This window comes from Myotis lucifugus, unplaced genomic scaffold, assembly GCF_000147115.1.
Source record: "Myotis lucifugus unplaced genomic scaffold, Myoluc2.0 scaffold_1994, whole genome shotgun sequence".
In the NCBI taxonomy this organism is placed as follows: Eukaryota; Metazoa; Chordata; class Mammalia; order Chiroptera; family Vespertilionidae; genus Myotis; species Myotis lucifugus.
The window spans coordinates 1-12,086 of NW_005873042.1; the positions used below are offsets into that span (position 1 = coordinate 1).

A 12,086-nucleotide genomic window follows, 5' to 3' on the forward strand; every position below is an offset into this window, starting at 1 on the left:
AGCTGCAGGATGGAGGCTGAGCCAAGTTTAGACAACGTGCTCACCGCACCCTCTCGTGGGACGGTGGGGGGGGACCCCGTGCAGACACCCCCATCCTTTCTCTCTGGCACCTCAAACCCCATCACCAAGCCCAGGCAATGCGAAGAGCATCCCCATGTGCCAGCAGCTTTATTCAGCCCACCTCCAGGCACAGTCCCAGCATGCCAGGGAGCAGACCACCCACTCCAGGTGCGGCCCAGCTGTGGACCCTTGAGCCCCCCATCCCCACAAGCCAGCAGCCAGGGAAAGTTCTGGGGAAGCACCTCGCCCACCCACCCCACGGTGGCTTCAGAGCTTCTCCCAGGTGGCCCGAGACCTGGTTGCTGTCTCAGGGGTGTCCCTTGTGCAGACCGGCCTCTCTGACTGGTAGGTTGCTGGTGCTGGGCCTGGCCCACCCTGAGCCAGCAGACAAGTGTCCGTGCTGCATCCAGGGAGGGTGGCCTCAGCCTTGGAGGCCCTGCCGTGCCCAGGCGTCTCAGAAGAGTGGCCAGTGGCTCTGCTTCCTGGTGGAGGCACCCCAGGTCCAACACGCAGTGTCCTCCTGGGGGTCCACTCAGACTGTCTGTCCGTGGGGTCACGGGGGTCCAGCCGTGGCCTGAGGAAGGAGGAGATCTTGCTCTGGGTCCTCCCTAGTCTCTCTGGCTCGGAGGGGCCTGTGTCCGGGGTGGGCCGGCCGGTCAGGTCTGCACACGTCTGCCAGAAGCGCAGCTTGTGGTGTGGGCGCACGAACATGCTGAACCTCTGCAGCAGCGGCAAGTCCTCGGGCCTCGAGGTGGTCAGTGCTGCCACCACAGCCACCACCTTCTCAAAGTCATCATCCCGCTTGTAGGTGGTCAGTGCTGCCAGGAGCTGACTGCAGCCTGCAGCCCCCAGGGCCCTGCGGGCATCTGCCAGGTAGGTGCTCACAGCAGGCTGGCTCGGCTTCTCCGCTTGAGGGCCGCCACACCCCTCTTGTGGACAGAGGCCAGTGTCTCCTTCCGGTGGTGGCCTGGAGGCCAGGTGAGGCTGGTCCTGGTTCAGGTCCAGCTGTCCAGCTGCCTGGCCGCACTCTGGGACAGGGTCATCTTGGGGACAGGCTCCCTCCTTCCACCAGGGTCCGGGGCTGGCTGTGTCCACTGCCCACGCGGAAGGCTGTGCTCAGGCAGATGGCTACAGCCTCGGCCCGTCAGCTGGAGGCAGAGCTCCTCACATTGCTGCTTGTGGTGGGGCCGCACGAACTGGTAGAAGCCTTGGAGCAGGCTGTGCTTCTTGGGGTCTTGGGCAAAGAGGGGGCTGAGGTGGTCTACCAGAGCCTGGAAGTCGTCCGAGCCCTTGTACTCCTGCAGGGCCTGTGTAAAGGCGGCAAAGCTGGCCCGGCTCAGCGCCTGCTTCACGGCCACCATGAAGAGCTTGGCTCTGTCCGCCTGCGCACCTGCCGTCAGCCCCTCCTGGCAGCTGACCAGCCTGATCTTCTTCCTGCCTCCTCTCTGCTCCGCCACAGACCTCTTCTCACCCGGGAGGGACGTGCTGGAGCGGCACTGTGCCTCCTCCCCAGGCCCGGCCTGCTCCCCGGGCCTTCGGGCCAGCTGCTCGCTGTGCTCCAGGGCGGCCAGCAGCCCCACAGGCCTTCGCTGGGTGTGAACCGACTCCTGCTCGTACTCCACACACAGGCTGCCCTCGGTGTCCCCGCCGTCCCCGGAGGCTGGCAGTCCTGGAGGCCTCCGCCTCAGGCTGGCGACGTGCAGGTCCAGACTCTTGGCTTTCTTGGTGGAGAGGGCCCCGAGCGACACAGCCACTGGGGCGGTGCCTTCTCCCGGGCCCGGGCTTGGGGTGGCAGCCAGGGGCGCCGGCATTGTTTTTTGAGCCACCCGGAAGAACGGGGCCACATCTCGGATGACGTGGCCGAAGTGGTCGTATACTTGGACGTGGGGGTGCACCCAGGATGGCAGCTGGGCTCTGGTGTCCGCACTGGTGAACCTGTGGTCACAGAGGAAGATGGCCCCATAGTCGTGGCCATGCCGGATGACCCTCCCGATGGCCTGGTTCACAGCCCTGGACGCCTGCTGCCGGTACCAGTCTTGCCCAGAAAGGAACTGGCCCGAGGCCCCACTCCGACCCTTCATCTCATCTAGGAACCGCATCTTGAGGATGACCCGGGGGTCCTTGCGTGGGGGGTACGGGAGACCCGTGACAACCACCCCTCGGCCGTTCACATCTGCGAAGTCCAGCCCCTCGCTGGCCTTCCCCCGGCACACAGCCAGGAAGGCGGCCCCTCGGGATCCCGGGGAGGCGACAGTTGCGTAGTAAGCACCCATCACCTCTGAGAAGCTGCCCTTGCTCCTCGGCTCCACAAACAAAGGCTTCAGGGCCTCGAGCTTCCTGGCACAGTCCCGGGCCCGCCAGAACTCCAGGCTTTTCTCCAGGACGGGGTAGGAGGGGAAGAAGACCAGGAGCCCGTGGGGGACCACGCGCGTGATGTTGACTAGCGCCTTCCCCAGAGAGGACAAGCACTCATCAGAGAACCGTTTGTCAAAGGCGGAGCTCAGCCGGGCTCCATCAGGGCCTCTGGGGACAATCCCCACCCAGATCTGGTGCTTGTCAATGACGTGGGGGTTCTCCAAGCAGACTGGGAAGGGGATCTGCATCTCCAGGGCGAAGGAGGACACGGGGCCAGCGTGCCGCTGGTGCGGAGGAGCGTGCGCACGCCCTGGCGGACCCGCTCGCGCATGCAGCAGCCAGGGCTGAAGCGCCAGTAGCTGAGCACCTTCCCTCGCCTTCCGGACGCCGTGGAGCTCCAAGCATCTGACCGATGAGCTGTCCCCCGGGGGCTGGTGTCAGGGTGGATGTGTACCTTGTAGGACTGAGAGGCTTCGGGCCCCCCTGAGGGGCTGCCCTCGGCAGGGTCTGTACTGAACACCATCTGGATGATGTCCGCCAGCTTCTGCAGTCCCGCCGTGTTGGTGAACAGCCCTGCGCGTCCTGCCAGGTGCTGGATGATCTGGTCCAGGGACTCCAAGATGCAGCCCTTGGTCTGACGTGTGATCTGGGCCTCGGCAAACAGCTCGAAGATGTAGCTCCCCGGCTTGGTGACACCTCCGTCACCTCCGGGCAGCTCCACAGCATCGATGGCGCCCTCCAGGCGAAGCAGGATCATCTTCAGCTTCGCGATGTCCTCCAGCTCCATGTTCAGCCCTGAGTGGGCGTCTGCGCTGAACTCCAGGCGGAGCTCCCCCTGCTGCGCTGCCCTACTCTGCTCCTCCAGGATCTGGTCAATGACGTCCAATCCAGAGGCCACATCGCCGGGCCACATCGTCAGATCAAAGGACGCCGACCCCTCGCACATCTTCTCCACATTGTGAGCTTCATCGAAGATCACCACCGTCCCCTTCAGGTCGATGCCGTGTGCCCGGCGACTCCTGGCATCCAGCAAGTAGTTGTAGGGCATGAAGATGATGTCAGCCTGCTGCTTCAGATTCCGGGACAGGTAGTATGGGCACAGCTTGTGCCTGTTCCCACTCTTCACCAGGTCCTCGATGTCCAGGATGGGGGTGGCCAGGTCCTGCTCCAGGCTCTTTTCTTCTACGTTGTTGTAGAAATGACAGGAGCGACTCGCCACCTTCTTGCGGCACAGGTGGATCTGCATGTGGTTACTCTCCTGCTTCTTCACCTCGGGGTGGATACACAGCTGCTCCCGGGAGCCCAGCACACACACCCTGGGCCGGTAGGACGTGTTCCGAAGCTCGCCGATGACCTGTGTGAGTTGCGAGTGGGTCCTGGAGGCATAAATGATCTTTGGGATGTCCGCATAGCAAACTGTGGCGTCTCCCTCTGAAGCAGCATTCCCCCAGGAAGACAAGGGGCGAGCGAGGAAGAGATCCCCTTGGGTCCTCTCAGCAATCTTGCGGGCGGAGATGGCATCACGGAGGTGCTCCCGCCAGGCCAGTGTGCTGCAGAGCAGGCACAGGGTCTTCCCTGTGCCCGTGGGGCTCTCCAGGACGCCGTTCACTTTCTTCTGCAGACACTCCAGGACTTTGGCCATGTACTCCTCCTGGCATTTGTATGGCTGGAAAGGGAAATCCACGGTCACCCCACTCAGGATTATCTTGGGCATAATGGCCTGTTCTCAGGAGGGCTCCGAGGTTGGCTGACATGCAGGCTGTGCGGGTCTGTGAGACAAAACCCACTCTGAACATCTAAGGGTCTCAGCCACTCCAGGTAAGGGATGCCAGCCTGTGGCACTGGGACATGACGCAGTTTTCCAGGGAATTCCCCAGTTAGTCCGGGGCACCAGTGCATGCTCCGTCTGCCAGTTCGGACTTTGTGCGCCGAAGAGGTGCGTAGCGTCACTTTACGTCACTTCTGCTCCCACTTCCGGTCCATTGCATTCCAGGTTCTGTCTTTTATTGTCTTGTTACATCTGTATTTATACCAGTTGATTTTAATCCTGTCAATTTCTATTCCAAAGGTTAGGGCGTTTCTTATCTCCATTCCAGAGAGTAAAGATTATGTAGCTTAAGGGTGATTGTTGGTAGTTAAAGTGATTAACTACCCACCTGGCATTTAGTTAAGGGGTTTTATTCCCTCCCTAACTTCAGGGAAAAATCCCTACCTGGGGAAACAACCTTTCTCAGAGAGGTGACCTTGGTTAAAACACATAGTGCCAAGAAGGTGAGCAAACATATTAAGAACAGTATGCCATATACGCCAGGTCCCTTGAAACATATGCTGTGCAGATGTTTCTTCCCTGCAGCAACTGTGTCAAGCAGCAAGGACGGACCGGCTTCCGGCAGGCCAGAGCCTGACTGACTTCTTTTTACTCAACAGTTATTGATCCTCCTCCACTTGCCAGACACTGAGTTCTAGGCCCTGGGAATGCTTCCCTGCATGAGTCAAAGTTCTTGTTCTTAAGGGTATTTTTTTTGCGGGGGGTGGTATAGAAATGGATGACAGGGCAGACATTAACAATAATAGATGTAACAGAGGCTATTATATTGGGTATATTAAGTTGATGTGCCGTTTTACATTGGTGATTGGGGATGGTCTGAGGAGGTCATGTTTAAACTGAGATTTGGATGATCAGGAGCAGTCAGCTATGCCCAGATCAGGGACAGGGCATTGCAGACTAAGGCAGGAAAAGAAAAGGGGCCAGGAAGCGGGGTGGGGTCCTGAAAGGCTCTGGGACCAAGGATAAGGCGTTTTGTTTGCCTTCTTTTGTTGATGACCTGGCTTCCAAAGGGGTAGTGCATGTGCCAGTATCTATGCTCTCATAACCCTTTCCCTATTCGTTCCCCAAAAAGCAAAGTTCCAACTACTTTCAATTTACCTAGTAGTTTCTTCATGAGAAACTACTGTGCCCTTCATATGGCAAATTCTCCTGTCCTCTGCCTTGGCTTTCCTCTGCTGTCCCCTCGTAATCCCTGGGTGGGGGCACACTCCCCACATTTCTTTGGATCATCACAACTCTCTCAGGTTAACCCCCTTTTGGGGTCACTCCCGAATCTGTTTTGGCTCTACTTTCCCTGAGCTCCTCAGAGGCCCAGAGCCCTGATCCACGTTTTAAGATTCATTCGTCTCCAAGTACACCAGTGGTTGGGAATGGCACGGGGTGTGTGTGTGTGTGTGTGTGTGTGTGTGTGTGTGTGCGTGCAGCAGAGGGAGGGGGGTTGACTCTGCAAAGGGTTAAGAGGAACATTTGGGAGTGATGGAAATGTCTGTATCTTGATGGTAGCGGTAGTTATACCAGTGCAGGGCTGGCTACATAGTTGGCCTGGCACAGTACAAAATGAAAATGAAAATGTAGGGAAGCAGGAGGAAAATGCCACTAAAGGTACTAAATTATAAAACTCTTTCTTTTTTTGGTGATCTCTCTCAACCTATCATGCTACCTATCTATCTATTTATTTATTTACTTATTGCTATTTAATGTTGTATTTCCTAGGGAACAGGGACACTCACTCCCCTTTCTAGGTATCTTCCCTTCCCTTTCTAGGTATCTCCCCCCACCCCCACCCCCACCCCAGGACCTCCAAGGAAGTGCAACTTCTGTGCTGGGTTGTCTTGATACCTGGATCCTGATGGGTGAGATGCTCACATGTCATTCTCTGAATGTGCTGGGGGGGGGGCGGGGCGGTGCAGCCATGCCCTGCCCTGAGACCTAGGAACCAGCCTGACCCTGAGGTGGGGGGTGGGGGTGGAATGGGTGGGAGTCAGGGTTAGTGGAGTGGGGGCTGACAGATGAGACTCAGTAGGAGTTCATGCTCCAAGCCCCTCCACCCAACACTGTCCCATTGGACTTCATTTACAAAACACAAATTCAAAGATAAATTAAGAATTTCAAGATTGTGAACTCAAGAGCATTAAAACCCAAGCACAGGGATCTTCTGAGAGTAGCACCCTGTGTGATCCTTGGTCACATGCCCATGAAGCTGAACCTGCACAGGTGTGTATATTTGTCAAAATTCATTATATTCAGTGAGTGCAGTTTGTTATACTCCCTCTGTCCCATAATAATAGTAGCAAGTGAATATTTAAACGGGAATTATTGGCGAATGCAGCTGTAAGTTATGTTGTAGTGCAAAATTGCGAAGCCTTCAATCAAAATCAATGTTTCATGACATCTGTCATTTGTTTTGACACATCTTTCAATTTTTAGGTTAATCTAATTATTACGAATTATAACTATTTTTCTAATTTCATCCGCTGATCAAAATCAATTGTTTTATTTCAGTTGAATATCAACCCATTGTAAAAGTAAGATGAAAAAAAGAGAGTTTTCAAGCAAAGATCGAGTTGTGATGTCCAGTTCTTGATGCATCAAAGAAAAGGAAAAGTTGCAGAAAGGTGCATTACGTTAGCTGCAAAACAATTTAGTGCATAAGTGCAACAGAATGACCATATCAAGAATTTGGAAACGTGCTCCGAAAATAATTGTCAAGGAGATTCTTATGCTAATGTTGATTCTTTGAAAAAACAAAACTGTGGACATAAATGCAAAGATTATGGAGAAAAACTTGAAAAACTTAGACATATTCCTCTTAGCAGAAGAGGCACCATGTTAGCCTTTATAACATTTCTCCCGAAATACTGGATAATACGTTTCTATCACTTCAACAAGTTATGCTGGAAGCAATGAAGAACGATGGCTCCCATAATTTTAAGCTCACGCATATAGGGAAAGCAAAGCTTCGCAGCCAAGGGATCCTACCTACAAGTTTAAAATGCAGTAACGAAATTATTGAAAAATCCAGAAACTATCTGAACACTCAAAATAAAAATTAGGAGTACTATTTTTAATTTATTGTTTAATTTAATCTAGTTTTTTGATAATAAATGTGTTCTATATTTATTTTCTTTTGCTACTATTATTATGGGACAAATTACATTCATCAACTGCTACTCTTATTATGGGACAGAGGGAGTACATCAATTATACTTCAATGAGGTTGATTTTTTAAACTTTAGCTCTCAGGAACCTAAACCTTATCATATTTAAAACCAAACACGTCTCATATCCAAATATTTTGGATAATGGCATCAGGAGCCATCTAGGATCCAACTGTACATTGATCATCTCTCACTCCTTCTGTCTAGAGCTCACTCCCACCCACACCTACTCGAGCCACCTCCTGCATTAAGCTTGCTCACTCAGTCCCCTAATGACTTTATGGTCTGCGGGTGATGCCACCTCTGCCCAATCACCCAGGCTCAAACCTGCCTGTGTGGCCCCTTCACTCCTTGTCAAGTCCCCTCTCTCTGAAGACTGCCTTTTCTCCTCTGACTCCCCCCAGTTCCTCAGACCACCACCCATCCTCAGGTCTGCGCTGGTCCCGCCGTCCCTCGGGCTTCTGCACTCCATCCTGGTATTCTTTCTGGAGTATAGATGTAATCATGCCTCACCCACTTCAAAAACTTTTAATGACTATTTCCTAGAAAGTTAACTCCTTGGTATGGTACTGATGGACTTTCAAAATCTTGCCTCAATCTGCTTTTCTAGCTTTATTTACCCACATGGTCCTACATGCCTTATTTTGTGCCACACTTTCTCAGTCTCTGGGATTTGCATTTTCACACCTCCCAGCCTTTTCTTTCTTTCTTCTTTTTTAAAAAAAATATATTTTATTGATTTTTTATGGAGAGGAAGGGAGAGGGATAGTTAGAAACATCGATCAGCTGCCTCCTGCACACCTCCTACTGGGGATGTGCCCGCAACCAAGGTACATGCCCTTGACCGGAATTGAACCCGGGACCCTTGAGTCTGCAGGCCGATACTCTATCCAATGAGCCAAACCGGTCAGGGCCAGCCTTTTCTTTACATGATCTATTTTACCTGGAATGTCTGTCAAAAGCCTATTCAAATCTCAAGGCTCAATGCAAACTATTCCATCTCTGTGAGCTCATAAATCATTACCAACACTTGGTGCCCATTAAAGTCAGCCAAATCCTCTGCATAGAGATACATGGACTTGTCTCCTCTTCTCCACAGTGGGCAACCTCTTTCAGGCTCATCTTTGTATGCCACAGCAGTAATAATAATCATTAGTGGAATAATCTCCATGATTCAGTGGGAAGTATTAGCACCTTAATTCTGCCAAGCCCAGCAACTTCTTCATTCTCATTGACCTCTAAGTTAATGTGGCGCCCTTCCTGCTGTCGCCCCTCTTCTTTCTGAGACAGACATGCATTATGCTTGCTCACTCAGTCGCCTAAGGCCTAACTGCCTCTCCTGCAATTCACGTGGCTGATCTCAAAGCCCAGCCTCCGCCCTCTGCCATTCCTCCTCAGTGTCTCCTCACAGGATGGCTTATCTCATGCCAGTGACTACCTCTCTAGGGGTGACAGTCTCTATCATGGAAGAATGGCCTCCACCTGCACGCCAGTCCTCAGGCTCCATTATTCCCTGGACTTAGCCTCTCAGTTTCCCCTGTCAGTGGCAAAACGGCTCTCCCAGCCTTCTGCCCTTCGGCAGATAATAGTTAACGCTGAAGGAGCACTGATGTCAGACACCGTGCTGTGCTGAGCATCACGCATTATCACTTCGCTACAGCCAATGTGGTGGTTTCTGTTAAGTTCTCCACTTTGCATAGGAGGTTAGAGAGAGTAAGTAGCTTGCCCTAGTTCACACAAGCAGTCAAAGCCAGCTCCACCCATCTGGGCAGCCTGTGATGTTAAACACCAGCATTATTCAGGAAGTGCCCTGGACTTGAGGCCAGGAGATGTGGGTTCAAGTATTGACCTCACTACTTATTTTTTTTTTTAATTTTAAAAATATATTTTATTGATTTTTTACAGAGAGGAAGGGAGAGGTATAGAGAGTCAGAAACATTGATGAGAGAGAAACATTGATCAGCTGCTTCCTGCACACCCCCTACTGGGGATGTGCCCGCAACCAAGGTACATGCCCTGACCAGAATCGAACCTGCGACCCTTCAGTCCGCAGGCCGACCCTCTATCCACTGAGCCAAACCGGTTAGGGCAACCTCACTACTTATTAATTAAGCAATTTTGAGCAATTATTTAAGCTTCACTTTCTTCCCTTGGGTTGCTATAAAGGTAATATGATAGAATGCATGTGAAAGTGCTTTGTGAATTCAAGTTGTTTCCACGTCTTGCATAAAAACATATAAAATTGGCCCAGCCGGCATGACTCAGTGGTTGAGCATCAACATATGAACCAGGAGGTCATGGTTCGGTTCTTGGTCAGGGCACATGCCTAGGTTGCAGGCTCAATTCCCAGTGTGGGGTATGCAGGAGGCAGCCAATCAATGATTCTCTCTTATCATTGACTAGAGGCCCAGTGCATGACATTTATGGGCCTCTAGTCACTGGGGGGTGTGTGGGGGGGTCTCTCAGCCTGGCCTGCACCCTCTCACAGTCTGGGACCCCCGAGGGGTCCTTAACACTGTGGAGGTGAGAGAGGCTCCTGCCACCGCCACTCTGCTTGCCAGCTGTGAGCCCAGCTTCTGGCTGAGCAGCACTCCCCCTGTGGGAGTGCACTGACCACCAGGGGGCAGCTCCTGCGTTGAGCATCTTCCCCCTGGTGATCAGTGTGCATCATAGCAACCGGTCGATTTGCATATTAGGGTTTTATTATATAGTATGTTTCTCTCTCTCTCCCTCTCTCTTCCTCTCTGAAATCAATTTTAAGAAGATATATATATATATATATATATATATATATATATATATATATATATAAATTGGAGGTGGGTAGGAAATGGAATGGGAAGAGGTACAAATTTTCAGTTATAAGATGAATAAGATCTAAGGATCTAAAATATAACATGGTGACAATAGCTGATAATACTATATTGTATGACTGAAATTTTCTAAGAGTGGAACTTAAATCTTAAAACCAAAATATAAACAAACAAATAAATAAATGAGGTGATGGATGTGTTAACTCGATTGTGGGAATCCTTTCAAAATGTATGTGAATGCCAAATCATAATAATAATTTAAATATATTACAATTTTGTCAATTATACTTCCATAAAGCTGGGGGTAAAAAGGTATAAAGCATAAGAAAGCATGATTTGTCGCCATAACCAGTTTGGCTCAGTGGATAGAGCGTCGTCCTGCAGACTGAAAGGTCCCAGGTTCGATTCTGGTCAAGGGCATGTACCTTGGTTTCAGGCACATCCCCAGTAGGGGTGTGCAGGAGGCAGCTGATCGATGTTTCTCACTGAAGCCAGTCCATCCTTGCTGCTTGACACAGTTGCTGCAGGAAAGAAACATCTGCACAGCATATGTTTCAAGGGACCTGGCATATATAGCATATTGTTCTTAATATGTTTGCTCTCCTTAGCGCCATGTGTTTTAACCAAGGTCACCTCTCCGAGAAAGGTTGTTTCCCCAGGTGGGGATTTCCCTGACGTTAGGGAGGGGATACAACCCCATTAACTAAGTGCCAGGCCGGTAGTTAATCACTTTAACTACAAACAATCACGCTCAAGCTACATAATCTTTACTCCCTGGAATGGAGGTAAGAAACGCCCTAACCCTTTGCAATAGAAATTGAAAGGATTAAAATCGACTGGTATGAGTACAGATGTAACAAGGCAATAAACATCAGATCCTGGTCAGTTCCTAACCAGAACTTGGCTGGAGTTCCTGGCTAGAGATCCTGGCTAGGCTGCTGATCAACTGAAGGCTGTCTCCGTGTCATTCCTTCTTCGCCGACTCCGTCCACACCTTTGGGGACCCCTGGACCTGCTGAGGTTGGACCCCAGCATCTGGCGCCTAGCCTAACGTGGGGCCACGCCGCCTCCATAAACACTTGTTTAGGACTCGTTCACCTCGCTGAGGCCCCGGGCGCCGCCATGGAGGCCCCGCCGGACCCCACGCTCCTCGCCATCGCCTCGGCCCCGGCCCCGCTGCGGGCCCCGGAGGTAGCGCGGCTCCGCCAGGAGCAGGAAAAGGTGGTCACGGGGCTGCCGAGAGCAGATCCAGCACTGGCAGCAGGTGGAGGACAACTACAGCGCCCTGCAGGAGCGGCTCGCCACCCTGCCCGACAAGCTGTCCTACAACATCATGGTACCATTTGGCCCTTTGGCCTTCATGCCAGGAAAACTCGTCCACACCAATGAAGTCACTGTCTTGCTGGGGGACAATTGGTTTGCCAAGTGTTCCGCAAAGCAGGCCGTGGGCTTAGTCGAGCACCGGAAAGGACTTGTAAGAAAAACAATCGATGACTTAAAAAAAGTGATGACCAATTTTGAATCCAGAGTTGAATTTACAGAAGATTTGCAGAAAATGAGTGATGCTGCAGGTGATACTGTTGACATAAGAGAAGAGATTAAAAGTGACTTCGAATTTAAAGCAAAACACCGAATTGCTCATAAACCTCACTCCAAACCCAAAACTTCAAATAGCTTTGAAGCGGATTTTGCAAATGTTGAATCCAAGGATCTGCTCGCGGACCAGGAGCTGTGGGCTCGGCTGGAAGAACTGGAGCGACAGGAGGAGCTGCTGGGCGAACTTGAGAGTCAGCCTCCCACCGGGACTGCAAACGGAGAAGACACAGCGTCTTCACAGAGAGAGGAGAAGGAAGACGCCAGCACACCGGTGAA

At 51.9% G+C, this 12,086-nt stretch overlaps 1 protein-coding gene and 1 pseudogene across 1 annotated transcript in view; one reads left to right on the forward strand and one right to left on the reverse strand.

Moving 5' to 3' along the window:
* Nucleotides 1-327: 327 nt before the first annotated feature.
* Nucleotides 328-4,207, reverse strand: LOC102425963 (annotated as a pseudogene).
* Nucleotides 4,208-11,276: 7,069 nt separating this feature from the next.
* Nucleotides 11,277-12,086, forward strand: part of LOC102426275 (unconventional prefoldin RPB5 interactor 1-like) — a 1,797-nt gene continuing 987 nt past the window's right edge. Inside the window, 2 exon segments of the mRNA XM_014450312.2 lie at nucleotides 11,277-11,444; nucleotides 11,446-12,081. Of these exon segments, the coding sequence (XP_014305798.1) occupies nucleotides 11,337-11,444; nucleotides 11,446-12,081 (744 nt within the window). The 5' untranslated portion in view covers nucleotides 11,277-11,336.